The sequence below is a fragment of the Myotis lucifugus genome, unplaced genomic scaffold, assembly GCF_000147115.1.
Source record: "Myotis lucifugus unplaced genomic scaffold, Myoluc2.0 scaffold_193, whole genome shotgun sequence".
Lineage (NCBI taxonomy): Eukaryota > Metazoa > Chordata > Mammalia > Chiroptera > Vespertilionidae > Myotis > Myotis lucifugus.
Genome location: NW_005871241.1, coordinates 185,589 through 204,916, shown reverse-complemented (window position 1 = coordinate 204,916; position 19,328 = coordinate 185,589). Strand labels below are relative to the sequence as shown.

Genomic DNA, 19,328 nt, shown 5'->3' with positions numbered 1-19,328 from the left:
TACTGCCTATGCCATATTCCTCTCTACTCCTCTGAATTTTCTTACTTTTTTGAACTGGAAAAATTTATTTCCCTGCATACAACACGAGAAGCCTTCTATGATGCAAAAGGCCTACTTTTTTGTAAATGGCCTAAATTTGTGGAAGGTACAATTTTTGATTTTTCAAGATGAACTATGCTGCATCTTTCTTAGGCTGTAGTCCTCACATGTTGTCTTTCCCAGAGTCACATCCATCTTCAAACAATGGACCAACCCCTATTGTTTGATGTTAGACCTGACCATCTTGTGCCAGTGAATATGGCTGTCTTGCTACTGTTTTGATATTTACAAAACAGATAATATACAGGAATCTAGTTTCTGTTATATTGTAGATGTGCAATATCAATATTCTGTTGCTTCACCCCACAAAGAACATTTTTAATGTAGCTTTCAGTGTAGCGTGGATAGCCTGTAGCATGTTTGCATTCAACATCAGTAATTCTGAATTAAATTCCTACTAAGATCATAGGCAAGTAATTAGTGGCAATTAGTTTTACAAAAAAAAAATCCTGCCCTACATTTATGGTTAAATTATAATATAATACATATACACATAGATGCCATATTGTGGACAAAGTAGACTGTGAGTCAGCTATTAACAGTTCTATTAGCACGTATGATTTTCATATTGGGCTATATTTTTATTCAAATGAAGTATTCCTAAGTATCTCCCTAGAATATTATAATGATAAAGAGATTATATTTTGTACATATTAAGCAGTAATAAAATCTTTTATAAGTAGAGGTAGATATAGATAGAATCTTAGCTGTTTAGTTTGAATATTAGAATATTAGCTTCTCTTATAGTTGCGTCCCTAAGTAGATTTTTCACTTAATCTTCAAGGCCTTGAAAAAGTTTTTTATTTTCTTTTCATCTTAAAAACACCTCCTGTTCAATGTAACTGAAATGTTGAATTGAGAATTGTTTAATTTTCAGTAAGTTTAATGTACATTTTTTTTTGAGAACAAAGTAAGCTTCTTACCCTGGGTAAGCCATCAAGAATGTAATTGTGAGCAGACATGGCACCTAAGTGCCAAGATGTGTTACTATTTATTTAGCCGATCCTCTTTTGTGGTACATTAAGTTATTTTGAGTTTTTGTTATTAAAATAACAATGCGTTAAAAGTCCTTGATATATTGCCCTAGAGCCCCGTGGTCGGCAAATTGCGGCTCGCGAGCCACATGCGGCTCTTTGGCTCCTTGAGTGTGGCTCTTCCTAAGCCTTAGGAGTACCCTAAATAAGTTAATAACAAGGTACCTACCTATATAGTTTAATTTTAAAAAATTTTGCTCTCAAAAGAAATTTCAATCGTTGTACTGTTGATATTTGGCTCTGTTGACTAATGAGTTTGCCGACCACTGCTTTGGCTCAGGGGATAGAGCATCAGCCTAGGGACTAAAGGGTCCCAGGTTCAATTCTAGTCAAGGGCACATGCCCTGGTTGTGAGCTTGATCTCCAGTAAGGGGCATGCAGGAGACAGTCCATCAATGATTCTCTCTAATCATTGATGTTTCTATCTCTCTCTCCCTCTCCCTTCCTCTCTGAAATCAATAAAAATGTATTTTAAAAAATTACTTGATACAAACATTTGATAATATTTCAACTTACTATTTTTAGAGATACCTAGGACTAGATTACAGAATTAAAATTATAAAGCTTTTTAAGGCTCTTTATTCCCCTAAGGAATTGTGTTAACTATATTCCCCTCAATAATATATGATAGAGTCCACATCACCAAAATGTAGATAGCAATGAAAATTAAAATTTTGATTCTAGGTTGAGTAGAAATATAATGGACCATGGTTAAAAATCACCCTAGATTCCCTAACCGGTTTGGCTCAGTGGATAGAGCATTAGCCTGCGGACTCAATGGTCCCAGGTTCGATTCCAGTCAAGGGCATGTACCTTGGTTGCGGGCACATCCCCAGTAGGGCATGTGCAGGAGGCAGCTGATGGATGTTTCTCTCTCATTGATGTCTCTAACTTTCTATCCCGCTCCCTTACTCTCTGTAAAAAATCAATAAAATATATTAAAAAATAAAAATCATCATTCTCCCCTTTAAAAAAAATCACCCTAGATTCACATCCCAGACCTACAATTTGGTACTAGAATAAGCTTGACAGCTCTTAATCCAGATCCTTCGTGCTTACAACAGGGTACCACCTTACACAAAGTTATTAAGAAGATTGAATAGAATAAAATGTAAAAAAGTCTTGTCATAAAAACATTTAATCAACATTTCATACTTCTGTGTGAGATTGGCATTAAAACCATGCAATAAATTATATATAGGACAAGAATTTTTAAATGATTACTTGATCATTAGTTTTTGATTACTGTTATGTATCTGATATATAGTCTGTGGATGGCAGATTCCATTACCAGTCAGGGCACCTGTGGAAGGAGGCTGATGGATGTCTCTCTCTCCCTCCTTCCCTCCCCTCTCTCCCTTCCTCTTTCTAAAATAAATTTTAAAAAGATTATGATTGATTGACATTTGCACTATGCCAAAGTTCTAGAGTGGACCCAGAGTAAGGTGCATATTTATATGTCTCCACAATTAAGCTATTTCAATGAAATGACACACTATATTGTCAATTTTCTGTTAATTGTTATTTCTTTTAACTGAGGTCTGGTGAAGGGGCCTAAAAATTGACAAGGCATCATAGTAATTCATTAACTTTCAAATTAACTGTTGACTAAATTAAGTCATCTCTTATTTAATAAAAACTGGAAATGACATTTTAGGAATCTGTTTCAAAATATTTTTCAGAGAAACTATATGATTAGGGCAAGATTTAAAAATATATAAGGTACTGATTTTGTTATTTTATACTAAAATCTCACTTTACAATACCTGTGGTTTGAGAAGCAGATTTCAAATGCGGGTAGCCATTAATTTACTGGTTAGATATTTTTTGTCAGAATATTAAAAGCAAACTTAACTCTGAGCATTGTTTCATATTTTGATAATTGTTCAACTTTGAATGCTCTTATATTAATATTAAAATTATTTGATGAAACAGTCAAATGACTTATATTCATGAGTTCTGATATCACATATTAAATATATGAAATTAGAATTGCTTTTTGTAGTCAAGTCATACTTGCTATTGTTTATAGTAAGTAAGTGATTATCTTAATGAAAAGCAGTATAAATTGGTTATGTTCTATTGCTTTATAGATGCTCCCAAGTTCATATCAAACCAAACAATTTATTATTCTTGGGAAGGAAATCCGATCAACATAAGCTGTGATGTGAAATCTAATCCGCCAGCATCAGTCCACTGGAGAAGAGAGAAATTAGTCCTGCCAGCTAAAAACACTACTAATTTAAAGACATATAGTACAGGAAGAAAGATGATATTAGAGGTAAGTCTTCATGGACATATCAAAATTATACTATTTTAGTCATTACCTATTATTTTAGAATATGTTTAAAGATCTTAATATATAAATATACTACCATATGTTTATGTTACAGAATGCATATAAAACCTATATCTATTTACTGAAAGGGAAACTTTATGCATTTGGATTATGGCCCATTAATGATTAACATTCACTATTTATATAGAAATATGAGTGTATAGCAAAAGTCATTATTTCTCATTAATTTCTTTTTGCAAAATAAAAACGATTATATCATGACAAATAGGGAGGTGATTTGTCAGCTCTTGAGGCACAAATTACAATTTCAGTGTTTATCCTAGTCATCGCTTCTGTGGGGACACTTCCTTCTCCTTAGACTGGCATACATACATGCAATGCGCTCGCTATATATTCACTAGTTCCTCAATAATCCAGATTTACTTACTTAATGCCTCATTTCATTTTATTTTTACAATTAAGATGGTAGATAATTGTTTTGTGCTGCCAAGTGCATGGCCTTTAAATTCTGTCTGAATACAATACCTTTTATTTACTAATTGCAGATTGTGCGTGCACTAATTTCCGAAGTTTATATGCCTATGACAGTGATCACCAACCCTTCCAATTTATGATGCTTTCAGAACAGTTGGGAATGTTCTTCAATACAACAGTCTTATTTAGCTGAACAGATGCTACATTTCCCACTAATTCAATTTACATCACTCCATTCCCCTTTTCTTTCCAACTTGAGCCTGAGGCACTGTTCCTTTGACAACCTGGTGTTCCTTGGCTCCTGGGGAGTCACCATATTGATGACGAACTTACTGCAGACATTAGGTTGACATAGTGAACTACTTTTTAAAAATCTATGTTTTAGAATAACATCTGATAATCCATACTGCATGAACTTAAAGATATTCTCATTGGACCCATATAAACTCCACTACCTGGCAATTGGACTTAGGCAAAAGTTTGGTTGATAAAAGGATTTAGCCATCACTTTCCCAAACATTTGGATAATTGACTGATAGCTAAATCACTTTGTCTAAATCAATTTAAATTGGTTTCTTTGTATTAGAACTAGCTACTGGCAGGTTGACATGGAACTCAATTTCACAAAACATTTAGTCAGATTTTACCTAAATTTTAGGAATTTAACCATAACTAAAAACCGATGTATTTAACTGCTTTGGGGCAATATATTAGTGTGCTCTGGCTGCCAAAACCAAAGATCACAGACGTGGTTGCTTAAACAAAAGAAACTTTTATTTTCACCCCCACACATTTCTGGAGAATAGAAGTTTGAGATCAAGGTGACAGAATCAATGGTTTATGGTGGAACCTCTTACCTTGGTTGGCATATTGTGCCCTATGGCTGTGTATCCATCTGGCCTTTCATATTCAGTAGACATTCTTTCCTATGGAATTTACAAATAACGTTCTCATATACCTATAGAATAAAGACATTTTTTAGCCAAATTCCCTCTTCATTAGTAAAGTTATTTGAGTTAAATTAGCCTGGTTCATTAAAAACTAAATGTAAGAAAAATGAATATTTAATCAGTTAAGAGTACTTATTTGAGAGCCGTTAAAACTTCTAGTCTTAAGCCTTTGCTCTATTCCTAGATGGACAGCTAACTAGAGAATGAACAACACAACTTTTTTGTATCTTTCAAAATTACCAACTTCAGTGGACCTCAAAATTGACTATTTAGTTAATAGCCTCCCATTACCACAAAATCATTTTCCCCCTTGTGGGATAGAGTTGAAATTAACGTCAACTCTTGTAATCATTTTCTCTCTTAATAATACTTACTGGGATTGAAAATTTTATCAATTACTATAATCGAATCTCTTTTCTGAAGTAGTCCTTCAGAATTTCGGTACATCAGAATTATAAGGTTGTTCCCAATGTTCAGTAATAGAGTCCCAGAAGGTTAATTAAATTATGGATTTCAAATGTGTAAGGATTGCGGTCATCTATGTTCTACCTAAAATGAAAGAGAATGATAGGAATTGAACAGAAATGGAGGCAAGATAACCTGTTATTAGATATCAAAATAATCTACCTCTCTACAGGAATTACCACACAAGGGGAGTGCTTTCCTACAAAATACCTTTCAGTAAAGTATTTTCTAGGAATGAATCTCCATCCTTCATTGATATTTTATGTTAAGTAATATCATAAGAAGGAGAAATATGACATATTTTGAGCCTTTCTTGAACTTTAAATCTGCCTGATCTTAGGCTAAAATAGAGTAAACAAAGAGTTAGTACTTTTGGTAAAAGTTTCTTGTGTGTTACAAGTTCACATCTGCAGTGATTGCAGAATATATGTTTTTCAAAGTCTACTTCTTTCTGAGCTTTACACATATAAATACCTAATGATTTTTTTCTATCAACAGATGTAACAAAATGGTGACATTAATTTACTTAATATATTGATAGATAAACTATTTTTGCCTGGTCCTATGGATAGTATAATTCCATGGATTACATCTTTAAAGGATTTATAGTACTTAGTATATTGATATTGACTTAATGTAGGAAAAAAGTTATGGCAAGGAACTCTGAATAATAAAATATATATGAAGATGCTAGACATGCTAGTCTATTTTAAAACTTCTGTGATATTGTTTTAAAACTGTAAAAATTGTATTATTATTATTTTAGATTGCACCTACATCTGACAATGACTTTGGACGCTATAATTGCACAGCCACAAATCGTATAGGAACGAGATTTCAAGAATATATTCTTGCTCTGGCTGGTAAGTATAGCATAATAACTTTTGAAATCTCATATAACATTTATGTAAGCAAATAGCATTTACATTTCAATAAGTTATGATTCAGGATTTTGTTCTAAAACATGAGGCGTTGCATAAAAATTTGGAATAGTTGTATCTGGCATACAGTGAGAACATAGAATGTATTTACTAATAAAAATTGACTTTACACCCTGATTCTAATTCCCTCAAATTTATAAGTGGGATAGGTATAAAAGAAATAGGAGACATATCTTAATAAATAATATTATATTTCAAGAATAGTGAGAATTTGGTAAAAAAATTTCAAAATAAAAGACACCTTAGAAAAAATTATCTAAAATTAATATATTTAAAAATTCTAAACTTGAAAGTGCAAATAGTAAACTTATTTTTATGGAAAATAGAAAATTTATGGTTATATAACTTTTTTTTAAAAAAGTCTTATTCTTTTTTATATAAAAACATTCTAGCTCTTCCCCTAAAACTTAAATATATAGAAGTAATAACATGGAGTAAAACTTATTTTAATTAGAAATCCAACTATATTTTCAGTTATTTATATTGTATATGTAATATAAATATACAAACACACTTATATATATTTATAGAATTTGCTGTTATGTTTTACAAGACTGATTAGAAATTTGGAAATATACATGTTTTCTATTTTTTGTAGCTCAAATGATACAAAAATGTGATTTATTGTATTCTAAGACTAGGTAGACAAATATTAGAAAATTACTGAAGTGTTATGTTTTAATATAATAAATAGCTTTCATAAAATATTTTAAAACCTTTTTTAAGTAGAGTTCTTATACATCACTATCATTGCATATTAAGTTATAAAATATATTTTTATTGCACATTCACAAAAGTAATATCATTAGTAGTAATGGCCAAAAGAGAAATTAAAGTTCATAATACTCAAATTATTATGTAACTAGAAAACCTGCAATTGTCCAATTTAAGGTCTACTACAATGAGAAAGAAGGAAGAGAAGAGATTGTGTGAAAAGGTTTTAGGGAAGAAAAGCCAAAAGGAAAAAAATTAAGATGAGAGTGAGTTAAGACAGAAGAAAGGAGGGACGAAGGAAAGAATAAATACAGTATATTTATTGTCTTCCATGAAGTTATTAGAAAATTAATCTCAATGGAAAATATGGGACAAAGACTGCACTTAAGCATATAAATGAACCATTATACAAGCAAATTAAATTCTAGAAAAATGAAATGTGTTGGATCAAAATTAATTGTTTTTATATTAATTAATGGGAAATAAGATATTTCACATATGTATTTGATAACCATTTTTAATATTAACTTTTTACAAAAATGTGAAGGACACGTACAGTTAGATATAGAGATACAGCAAAGGCAGATGCAACTCCTAGTTGATAATTTTAATTTCTAGGTAGGAAACATGCTTTCTTTTTTATTTAAGTATATATATTTGAGCAAATTAGAAATGTAGAACACATAAAGGTAAATTAAACTGCAACCATATAATTAATTGATTCCTTCCTTAAAGTTTTCTCCTTCCAGTAGATCAGGATCTGACAAAGCACTCTATATATTTATTTATATGTATATTTTTTAAGAAGATTTTCTTAAATGACTTTTACTCTAACTTCTAAACTTCATCAAATAATTTAATTCATTATCTTCTTAACTTTCTTCATTTATTTCATTAGTGTCATATTCACCTTTTAACTGTAAGCTTTTTGTATTGAACCTTAATACAATGATCTTACCTTCTTTGACACTTTTTCTGATAAATTCACCTCTTCATGCAGTTTTAGGGCAGCGCCTGGGCTGTAGGCTATCAACAGGCAGCACTTCTAGCACTGGGGAGAGAGCTCCTGACTGGAGGGGTGTCAGTGCCCCACCAGCCATTCCAAGGTCCACCTGATAAGACTGTTGTGAGGACTGAGTGAGAAGATGCATTCAAAGCACCAGCCTGTGGCATGTCCTCAACAGATGTCAGCAAGCCAAGTGATAGTTCACACTGGGCACTCTTCTTTGGGGTAGAAGTCAGTTTGTTGATGTCTCTTTAAATAGAATGCATAGAGCTAGACATTGTAGACCAATGCATACTGAAATTGGATAACGCTGTCATGACCTCAGTTATTCTGAACACTGTATAGCTGTTAAATATACAAAATTCCATTTCATTTCGTCACTTTTATTTTCCTTCTTGTGTTTTATCCTACACCTTTCCCACAAAAACTGCTATTAAGTGAAGTCTCCTATGCTATGCTTTGCAATTGATTTTTTAAAAACCTCAGTTCAGGACTTTATACTTAGCCCATTTAATCGCATCATGTCAGTTTGGGCTGATCTTTTTAACCTATAAGACCTTGTCAAATCCAATGATTTAGCGCTCTTTCCAAGATCGATTTAACTCACAAATATCACGAAGCATTCATCTGTAGTTTCACCTAAGTCATGTATAAGCCTATACAAGTCATTTTGAGAATGGAGACCTGCTTAGAGGTTAAGCTGGGTCAACTGAACAGAATTGTGCAGATATGGAATTATAGCTCATCTACTTGTCCTTGTCCCTAGACTGCATTTTATCCAGATACTTGTTCCATAAAATTTGGAAGCAGGTTAAACTTAATTAATTTGGAAACACTTTATCCAACTGAATGTGAAACCAGTTTTCTTTTACAGAATCGGCTTTATTGTTTAACTTGGAAAAGTCTATGTCTTGTTCTTTGTTCAGAAAATATATGACAAACTTTTGTGTCTTCAGAAACTATTTGTGTCATCCCCTTAATTTCCTAATACCCATGCTCCTCTGGGAAAAAAAAGAAACTAAGATAGCTAGACATTATTTTGAGGGAATCCATACCTTCATCAATTCCTAATTATCTGTTAATTCACTCACTCTACATATATAGAGTGAGTTTCTAGTAGGTGCCAGGCACTGTTCTAGATCTTAGAAATTCTGAAGATAAATAATATATGACACCTGATCTTCACAAATAAGAATATAAAAGAAAAGGGTTGCAATAGAAATATGAATCATATTCCTGGGGACACAAAAGGGAATTCTGGTTGGATTTCTTGGGAAAAGCTCCAAACCTGTATCAGCTTTTTTTCTTCCTTTCAATTTTATTCTGTATTTGTTTCAAGTATATAGCTCAGTGGCTAGACAATCATATATTTTACATAGCGTTCCCCTCATGAAAGGTATCAACTTTTGAGTTGAGTCTGAAAGAATGAGTAGAAACAGGTTTAGTGAAGAAAAAAAGGGAAGATGGAAAAAATCAAAGTGACTGTACAAATGAGCCATGCTGTGAAAAGAGGTGGGTGGTAAAAAATGAGGCACTTAATGGAGAACTGGGGAGTGATATTGTGGGAAGGGATTAGTGGTAGTGACATGAATAGAAGGGTAGTGAGAGATCAAATTATAGATCTTAAAACCATTCATCATGCTTACATTATTTTATATCAAGTATACAGCAAGGGAAGTTTGAAGTTTTTCATCATAAAGCAGCATGATCCGTTTATCATGAACAATTTTGGTAACATTATTTTTTACTTTACTTTTTTATAGTTTACATTTTTTCTTTATTGATGAAGGTATTACATATGTGTCCTAGTCCTCCTCTTCCCCCCACTCATGCCCCCACCCCCTGGTGTCTGTGTCCATTGGTTAGGCTTATATGCATGCATACAAGTCCTTTGGTTGATCTCTCCCCCTCACCCCCACCCTCCCCTACCTTCCCTCTGAGGTTTGACGGTCTGATCGATGCTTCTCTGTCTCTGGATCTGTTTTTGTTCATCAGTTTATGTTGTTCATTATATTCCACAGAAGACTGAGATCATGTTATATTTATCTTTCTCTGTCTGACTTATTTAGCTTAGCATAATGCTCTCCAGGTCCATCCATGCTGTTGCAAATTGTAGGAGTTCCTTCCTTTTTACAGCAGCATAATATTCCATTGTGTAGATGCACCACAGTTTTCTAATCCATTCATCTGCTGATGGGCACTTAGGCTGTTTCTAAATCTTAGCTATTGTAAATTGTGCTGCTATGAACATAGGGGTGCATATATCTTTTCTGATTGGTGTTTCTAGTTTCTTGGGATATATTTCTAGAAGTGGGATTACTGGGTCAGATGGGAGTTCCATTTTTAAATTTTTGGGGAATCTCCATACTGTTCTCCACAGTGGCTGCACCAGTCTGCATTCCCACTAGCAGTGCACAAGGGTTCCTTTTCCTCCTCATCCTCGCTACCACTTGTCATTTGTTGGTTTATTGATGATAACCATTCTGACAGGTGTGAGATGATACCTCATTGTTGTTTTCATTTGCATCTCTCGGATGATTATTGACTTCAGAGAGGAAAGGAGAGGGAGAGAAAGATAGAAACATCAATGATGAGAGAGAATCATTGATTGGCTGCTTCCTGCACATCCCACACTGGGGATCAAGCCTGCAACTAGGAATCGAATTGTGACCTCCTGGTTCATAGGTTGATGCTCAACCACTGAGCCATGCCAGCTGAGCTTTGGTAGCATTTTAGAGACTGATTTCAACATAGCCAATTTTTATGTTTTTCCACATAGCCGAAAATATATAAATGTAAACTCAAATATCCTAAAATAATCTTTGCTGTTTCAGAAAGGAGCTCTCTCCCCGGACTGGCCTTCTTCTTTAAACACTCTTCATATGAACCTTCTTCTCGCCCTAATATTTTCATTTTTATATCAATATTTATTTATACCCCAAACAATTTATTTTAATTTTATTTTTTAATTACAGTTTAAATTCAATATTATTTTGTATTAATTTCAGGTGTGCAGTATAGTGGCTAGACAAACCTATACTTTATAAACTGTCCCCCCAATATTTCCTGTACCCACCTGGTATCATACATACTTAATATAATATTATTGAATATACTCTCTATGTTGAGCTTTACATCCCCATGACTGTTTAGTAACTACCAATTTGTACTTCTCAATCCCTTCACCTTTTTCCAAGTCCTTGGTCAAATATTACTTTTTTTTAGCAGAGATATTTTTGTCCAACATATTAAAAATTATAACACTCCAACTGTCCTTTTTATTTCCACTTAAAATAATCTCTCTTCTCTGATTAATTTTTGACCAATACTTACATTAACTAATTCATATATTACATTTACTTTTATGTAACTAGAATATAACTTCCATAGGAGGAGTGATTGTTGCTTTATGCTTATCCCGGAACATAAAATGTTGCCTGGTTCAGATTTGGATGCATTATTGAATGTATAATCAGTGTGTTTTACTTGAATTGCCTATGAGTCATATTTAATATGCCCAGTTAATAATGGGATATTGAAATCATGACTTCTGAGAAGGGTCAAGACTTGGGTATGTATGAGGAAATAATTTCCATTGATACCTCAAGAGGAAATGAATACTTTAATGGACAATATTAGAGGTAAAAATGATATAATCAAAACAGGTTTCTTGAGTACTTTAGTTTAATCGACACATAAAAGTACATGAACAAATACAATTAAAAACACTTATTCAGAGAGTCAGTATAACTACTTGTGAGGATGCAATTTAAACATGTGATCAAGTGCTGAGAATAGATCAATAGAAAATGATTTGGATTTGGGAATTGGAGAAAACTAGAAGGGTAGTGAAATAAGAATGAATTTACAGGTTTTCAGATGTGTTACAAATTGGCTATAATGTTAGACTAAGGTGACAATTGACATAGGAAATATATATAAAAAATTTTATTGGAAATAAGGTGGCCACTCAGAGCAGAAGTAGATGCAACCCATCACAGCACAGTCTATAAGGCACATGCAGTTAATAGACACTTTGTAGAGTAGGGTCTTACTGAATCTAGGAAGTTGAATCCTTTATGTGACAATTCCATTAATATGTTTATTAGGTGGAGATTGATTAAGAAACTAAGCAGAAAAATATTTAATGTAGAGAGTTGGGTGGCTATAAAAGCATTGGACAGTCAGAGGAAAGGGAAGGCAAGAGATAGCCACTAGTCTTCTGGCTTTAAGGTCACAAAATACCACAAGTGAAGTCCAAGGTCAAAACTGCAACTGCTAACCAGCAGTCAGGAAGCCCTGCTGCCAAACTACCCCTCTAGGAACATCTCAGCCACCTTGCAGCAGAAACTGTGCGACTAGACTGCCGCCATCATTCACATCTACAGGCTTTGCCCTCATGCGAAGTGGGAAGGGCATTCACATACCTTCAGCATTCTTATCCTTCCATGAGTATCTCATCCAATGGCACTAAGAACCATAGCAAGTGAGTCTGAGAAATGAAGATTTTAGCCTTTTACTCCTTGTGATAAAGGGGAGTAGCTTAAATGATAGAAATATATGTGAAGTGTCAATAGAAAAAGGCTAGGATAAAGTTTAAGACAACATTCTACAAGAATATTCATTTTGGTACTTCCACTTAAAGAGAGGTTTACAAATTTCAAACTCTTCCCATTGGTCTAAGGTTGGCGATATCACCTCCTCATCAGTGGGAGAAGAGCTGGTCAGCAACTCTGAACCTTGCCTTACTTGCTACTTTTTCTAGCATTTCAGGAAACCAATTTCCCAGAAGAAGTAAAGATGTCAGGGCAGAAATTAGGAACAACATATTCAAATAGTGTGACAGGGAAACAAAAGAAGAGGGTTTTTTTGCCTGAGAAGATAGTGAAACTGAAAAAAGTTTGCCTTTTCACAAAAGACATTATAGTTCATGATAATGAAACAGAGAAAAAAGAATAAAAATCCAAAAGAGAAGAACAGGGGCGGGGAAAAGAACTACCTGATGATGCCATCTTATGGAGAAGAGACAAGGAAAAGAATTGCCCTTTAGTGTGGCTGGTATGCTTCAGCAGTTAAGTATCAACCCGTGAACCAGGAGGGCATATGCCTGGGTTGCAGGCTCCGTCCCCAGTAGAGGGCGTGCAGGAGGCAGCTGATTGATGATTCTCTCTCATCATGGATGTTTCTCTCTCTCTCCCTCTCTCTCTTCATCTCTCTGAAATTAAAAAAAAAATGCCCTTTAGAGATAGTGGGTTTAACATGGGAAAAGGGAAGGCAGACTTTCACTATAGGTTCATCCAATGGTAGGGTACAATTTGGTTGAAAGATTAAGGGACTTGTCCAAGGTTTCAGTTGACAAAAGCAGCAAGGCTAGACTTGGATCCGTAAATTCTGATGATACATAGCCAGACTCTTTATCCCACAGTAGTAGAGGTGAAAAAAATGTAAATAAAGAAATGCATGCTTTCACAATGTTTCTATTTATTTATTCAGTGATGGGCGGTGGCATTCATTAATTATTGATTTGGGGAAGTGTGAAGAATTAGTTTAGAAAAAATATGCTAATAATGATGGGAGCATTGTGTATGAAATTTAATAACCACAAGCCCCATTTGCAACATTGGACTATGTTTGATAGTCTTTTACAATATGATCTGTTTGCTTATATCCAATGAGGTTAGATAATTCAGGATCTTGAAAGCTAGAGTAAAAAGTATAAGTTTGCCTTTGTAAAGAAAAGGAAGCTCCTGAATCCCCAGCTCAGGGAGGGTGCATGATTAGAGTGGTGCTCTAGAAAGGTTGATTTTGCATTGACACACCATCTGGGTTGTAATTTGGTGCGATTTCCAATAGAAAAGGAAGCTGAGAGCCACAAATGGCATTACTGGCAGAGGCAGATAGGTCCTGGGCTTGGGAATTAATAGCGGAAACAGGAAGGAAGAGTTGGATACAAGAATTGTGATACAGGAAAGATGAAAATAACTGTGAGACTAATTAATAGTAATATACATAAGAGATTGAACAAAGGAGAATATGATTATAAAACAATTGAGAAAGTGGGAAGAAGACATCAAGATGTTAGTTCTAGCCTTACCAGACACTATTCACTTGGACTCATTTTATATCTTTATTTTTAATTTCTGAAATATATATTTAATTCATCATATATTTCCTGAGGACTTGATATATTCTAGTCACTTTTCTCAATGTTACATGTACATATGTATGTGTGTATGTATAAATATCTAATAATTCAAGTCATCACATTAGAATGTCAAAAATGTTTAGGAAGAGTACTAGAACTGCACAAATCATGAACATACTTCTTCTCTTAGTCAGGCATAGAAAGAAGAGGCCAACACGAACTAAATCTAAATGAAAATCAGGTAACAGTCAGCAGCTGTGAAAATAGACTGTCTGGTTAGGGAAAGATACCCACTGGCCCAAGTTTGGTGAAAGCACCATTGTGCTAGGGATAAAAAGGCTCTTATTTCTGTGGAAGTATTCCATGTTGAGGTGCACAGCTTAGCAAATAGTGTCTACTTCTGTTTACAGTGTAAGAACCAAGGACCATGTACATGCCCTATGGTCAAAGGTGGGAGCTCACCCCTGTCTGGAGAGGCAGTGGTTGAGCATCGGCCTATGGACCAGGAGGTCCCACTTTGATTCCCAGTTGGAGCACATCCCTGGGTTTGCAAGCCTGATCCCCAGTGGGGGACATGCAGGAGGCACCCTACCAATGATTCTCTCTCATCATTGATGCTTCTACCTCTCCCTATTCTTTCCTCTCTGAAATCAATAAAAATATATTTTTTAAAAAGGTGGGAACTCAAGAGGAATCACACCTTCTTTTTCTCCCCCATTACTTAGCACTTAGCACCTTTCGTTGTGAAATGTATCATCACACTGAAGATTATCATTACTACTGTGATATCCACTTAGAGCAGGGGTGGGGAACCTTTTTTTCTGCCAAGGGCCATTTGGATTTTTGTAATTTGTGGGCCATACCAAATTATCAACCTAAAATTAGCCTTCTATATTTGATCAAACATCTAATTAACTCACTCCTAATGCCTTGGCAGGGCCAGACCAAATGATTTTGTGGGCCTTATATGGCCCATGGACCAGACGTCCGCCCCGCCTTTGACTTAGACCTAATTGACATTGGAGAGTCACTCAGCGCGCGCGCGCGCACACACACACACACACACACAAAACCTGTGTGTGTGTGTGTGATTTTTTTTTTTTGCCTCTCTGCAACCTTTAGATCAAACTTACTGATGAAAATAATCTACAGTTATAACTTAGGGAATAAAGAAACATGATAACCATGATGATATTTATGTATTACATCATACATAGAATATTCCAATAATTAAAATTATTTCCAAATAAGATTTTAATAGCAAGACTTTAGAATGCATCACTGTTATACACATTTATTTCCAAACCTGTTATAACATAATGCACTTCATAGAATTTACTGTTAGTAATTAGAGCTGAAATGTACACTATGCATTTCTTTACAACATTCATACCCAAAATGTCATGAACCTGCTTTCCAGGATCCTACCCAGTACCATTTATAAGGCATATTTTATACGATTTACAGTGTGCTCTTTTAACTCCAGCAAATACAGCACATTTGGGTTTTGATAGCCATTAAATTTTTATATGAATGTTTGATTGTATCTGAATGGAAATTTACTGCATTATTTTCAATCAAGTTTTTTTTTTGCTTTTAGAGATAAAATAGCATATTTATTTATATATTTACATAACATGTGTGCCATTGAATCAGCTCTGATTCCTCGTGGCCCTACCAATGAGTGATGTCCACACTGTCCTCTTCTCCTCAGCCCTGCTCAGCTCTTGTAATTCATGCTTATGGCTGGTTTCATGGAGTCCATCCATCTCATACGGGGTCTGTCTCTTTTCCTGCTGCCTTCTATTTTTCCCAGCATTATTGTCTTTTCCAAAGAACCCTGCCTTCTCATAATGTGCCCAAAGAAGGACAACTTCAATTTTGTCATCTTTTGCCTCCAACAATATTTCAGGCTTCATTTGCTTTAGGGCCCACTTGCTTATGGCTTTGGCAGGCCAGGGTACTATAGAGCTATCCCCCAGCATCATATTTCAAATGCATCAGTCTTTTCCCTATCTTCACTGTCCATTTTTTTGCTTCTGTATATAGTGACTGGGAATATGAGAGTGTGAATGATCTTAATCTTGGTCCCTAACCACCCTTCTTTGTTCTCCTGATCTGTCTTAATTCTCCTTTTGTGCATTCTGAGTCTCAGCCTTCTCTTGATTTCTTCATTATATGTAAATTACTAAACTTTATGATTATTTTGAATGTTATATTGAAAAGAAAGAGAGAGATTGAGAGACAGAAAGAGATATTTTTAAAGTTTAATGTGATTTTCTAATTTCTGTAATTCTTCAGGTTTCTGGAGTAGAGGTGTCATAAATTTCCTTATTGAGATATTTTATTTGTTATTTTCTCCTTTTGCTTGTTTGACCTTACAGATAGCATTTTATAAAGTTTTGTAAACTGGAAAAGAAAATAAGGTTCCACTCAGGATACCTTATTGAGCTTGAAAATAATGTAATAGACTGATAACAAAAACAAACACAAGAATGATTTATAGTTATTTAATATATTTTTATTGATTTAAGAGAAGAAAGGAGAGGGAGAGAGAGATAGAAACATCAATGATGAGAGAGAATCATTGATCGGCTGCCTCCTGCACTTTCCACACTGGCTGGGCTATAGTTATTTTTTAAATACAAGAATTAAAACTTAAATATCTCAACTAAAGGTTTATTTTAATTAAATACATAAATAAAATTTAATCAGATAGTTTATAGTTTTATTTAGTTCATAATGACATTTTCTCTACACATAACTATTGCCCCCAAATTATTAATATAATTTTAATGAAACAACACACAAATCTTACATTTTCACAAGAGATTATTTATACTAATGTTTCAAAAAATATTTCTTATTACATTTTAATTATACCTGCATTCCCTCTCCATCCTCTCTCTCACAAGCTTGTTTTCTTCGAGTGCAAAAAAAATGCTGATATTATAGAGAAAAGTAAGAAGTAAAATTATTTTCTCAATAAATGAAATGTGATATTGAATATTTTACAGTTTGCTTGCTCAGTTAGTAAAAATTGATTAGTGTATACTTTCTTGCAATTTATACAGATCATTCAGCAGTTTATGCAAGCTTTGTAATTCAAAGTATTAAGTGTATAGGCAGCAACATTCCTTTATTTCTAATTCTCAGAATACCATAGGTCTTTTTTTAGAAAGTTTATCACATGTCTCTTAATCCCATTTTATGAATGTATTAATTCACTTTAAAATATATATATTTTTTTCTTTAACAGCTTTGTTGAATTTATTGGGGTGATGCTGGTTAACAAAATTTTACACGTTTCGGGTGCACAATTCCACAGCACATCATCTGTACAGTGTCCATCTACATTAGGTTATATTTTCTTTGTGATTATTCCTTCATAGATGTACCATCCAGTCCCTATGGGGTGAAGATTATAGAGCTGTCACAGACCACAGCCAAAATTTCTTTCAACAAGCCAGATTCCCATGGAGGTGTGCCTATCCATCACTATCAAGTGGATGTCAAAGAAGTGGCATCAGAGACCTGGAAAATAGTACGCTCCCATGGAGTTCAAAGTGAGTCAATGATTTTTAAGTATGTAAATTAATTCAAGCTGATCTTAAACATACCTGTGTGCTTAGCTTTTTCTTTTCCTTCAAAATGTACTTCTTTTCTTTTAATATGGTAGAGTTGAGAAGACATTTCCATCACCCATTTTACGTTCTCTTTTTGGAAATAACTTTTAAACATAGTGGGGAAATTTGCATCCTTAGTAAAGATGGATGAGTAGAAAAAAAATCATGAAAGTTCAATTCTGGGGTGGGAGGGAAGTTAGAATTTAAAATTTTGGTGGTGGAAAAACAATTGCTCATGTGAGATTTGATGACTGAATATTCTGAAAATTTTTTTTTCACTTATTAATATTTCATCCATTAGTAGGTATGAAACTCATAGTGTAAAATATCATCTATAAAAATTCATCTGCCTACTAAACTTTATTTCAATATTACATTTTGAAAATTCAAATTTTGCCACCAATCATGACATTTTGAGTATAGAGTTAACTAACTCAGAGAAGTTAAAACAGTTTATAACTCTACTTTTTACTTATGTAGAATTTCATCATGTGAAAATGTGATTTTTTTTCTCCTATAAGAAGGAACTAACGTAAAAAAATAATAACAAATTATGAGATTTGGACTTGGTTGTTTGGGTCATAGAACTGCATTGAGTGGTCCAAAAGTCTAGCATAAAATAGTAAGGAAATGATTGCTCCCTCCTGTCTTCCTCTCCTGGCCCTGCCTTAAGCCTTGCATGTATGGTATAAAGGTTCTGTAAATGGCATAAGCCTTCCTGTAAAGAATCATTCTAGTAGTCAATGGAGACGGAACAGATAAAATCATTCTAGTCTCACCTGTGTGGGCACCTGCTTGTTTAGCTTGTACTAAAAGTGAATAGAGGTTTTAGATAGAAATGTCAGAAATATTACCAGTCAATCATTATTTACCCCATGTTTCAATTCCCATGGAATGGAATCAAGTACCTCTTCAATGGTGCTGTGTAGTTCTTTTGGGCTTCCTGTGTTTTCACCTGTACTTTCTGTGGGACAGAGAGCTAAGTACCTGTCCCTGGAGATGCAGGTGGATTGCAAGCCAGACAACGTTTTAGTTGCCAGGATATCTCTCTCTCTCTCTCTCTCTCTCTCTCTCTCTCTCTCTCTCTCTCTCTTTCTCTCTCTCTCTCTCTCTCTCTCTCTCTCTCTCTCTCTCTCTCTCTCTCTCTCTCGTTTCTAGCTCATAATTTTACTTCTCTCCAAGAACTTTCAGCCCCAGAGAAGATATTCAAACCCAATCTTCTGTCTCAGAGGTCTGGGCAAAACTCTTGGTTGTTTGAGTCGCGGTGACATTTTCAACAGGACTGCAGTAGTTGATGGGAAAACAATTATATGGCTCTCCTCTAGCTTCAGGTGTCCCACCCACTTCATTTTTAGTCGTTTCAGAGTTTGACTTCCTTCCTGTGAGACAGTATGTTCATTTAAAGAGGTTTTGTTACAATGGCACATATAAGTTTTACATGTACTTAGCAGATTTATTTTTGTCTATGTAGATGACCCTATTGCTGAAAAGCTGAAGACATATCTTAAAGCACATATTTTAAAAATTATAAATTTTTGAATAGTGAAGAAATGCTTCTTTTTTCTGTTGGATTAT

General features: G+C 34.2%; 1 protein-coding gene across 2 annotated transcripts in view; it reads left to right on the top strand.

The window, feature by feature from the left end:
- The window catches only part of NCAM2 (neural cell adhesion molecule 2), a 394,113-nt gene that overhangs the window by 314,505 nt on the left and 60,280 nt on the right, over positions 1-19,328 (top strand). For both annotated transcript variants that reach the window (XM_006097004.3, XM_023760797.1), the window contains 3 exons: positions 3,227-3,414; positions 6,088-6,184; positions 17,520-17,693. In XM_006097004.3, the coding sequence (XP_006097066.1) occupies positions 3,227-3,414; positions 6,088-6,184; positions 17,520-17,693 (459 nt within the window). The remainder of the gene's footprint in view (positions 1-3,226; positions 3,415-6,087; positions 6,185-17,519; positions 17,694-19,328) is intronic.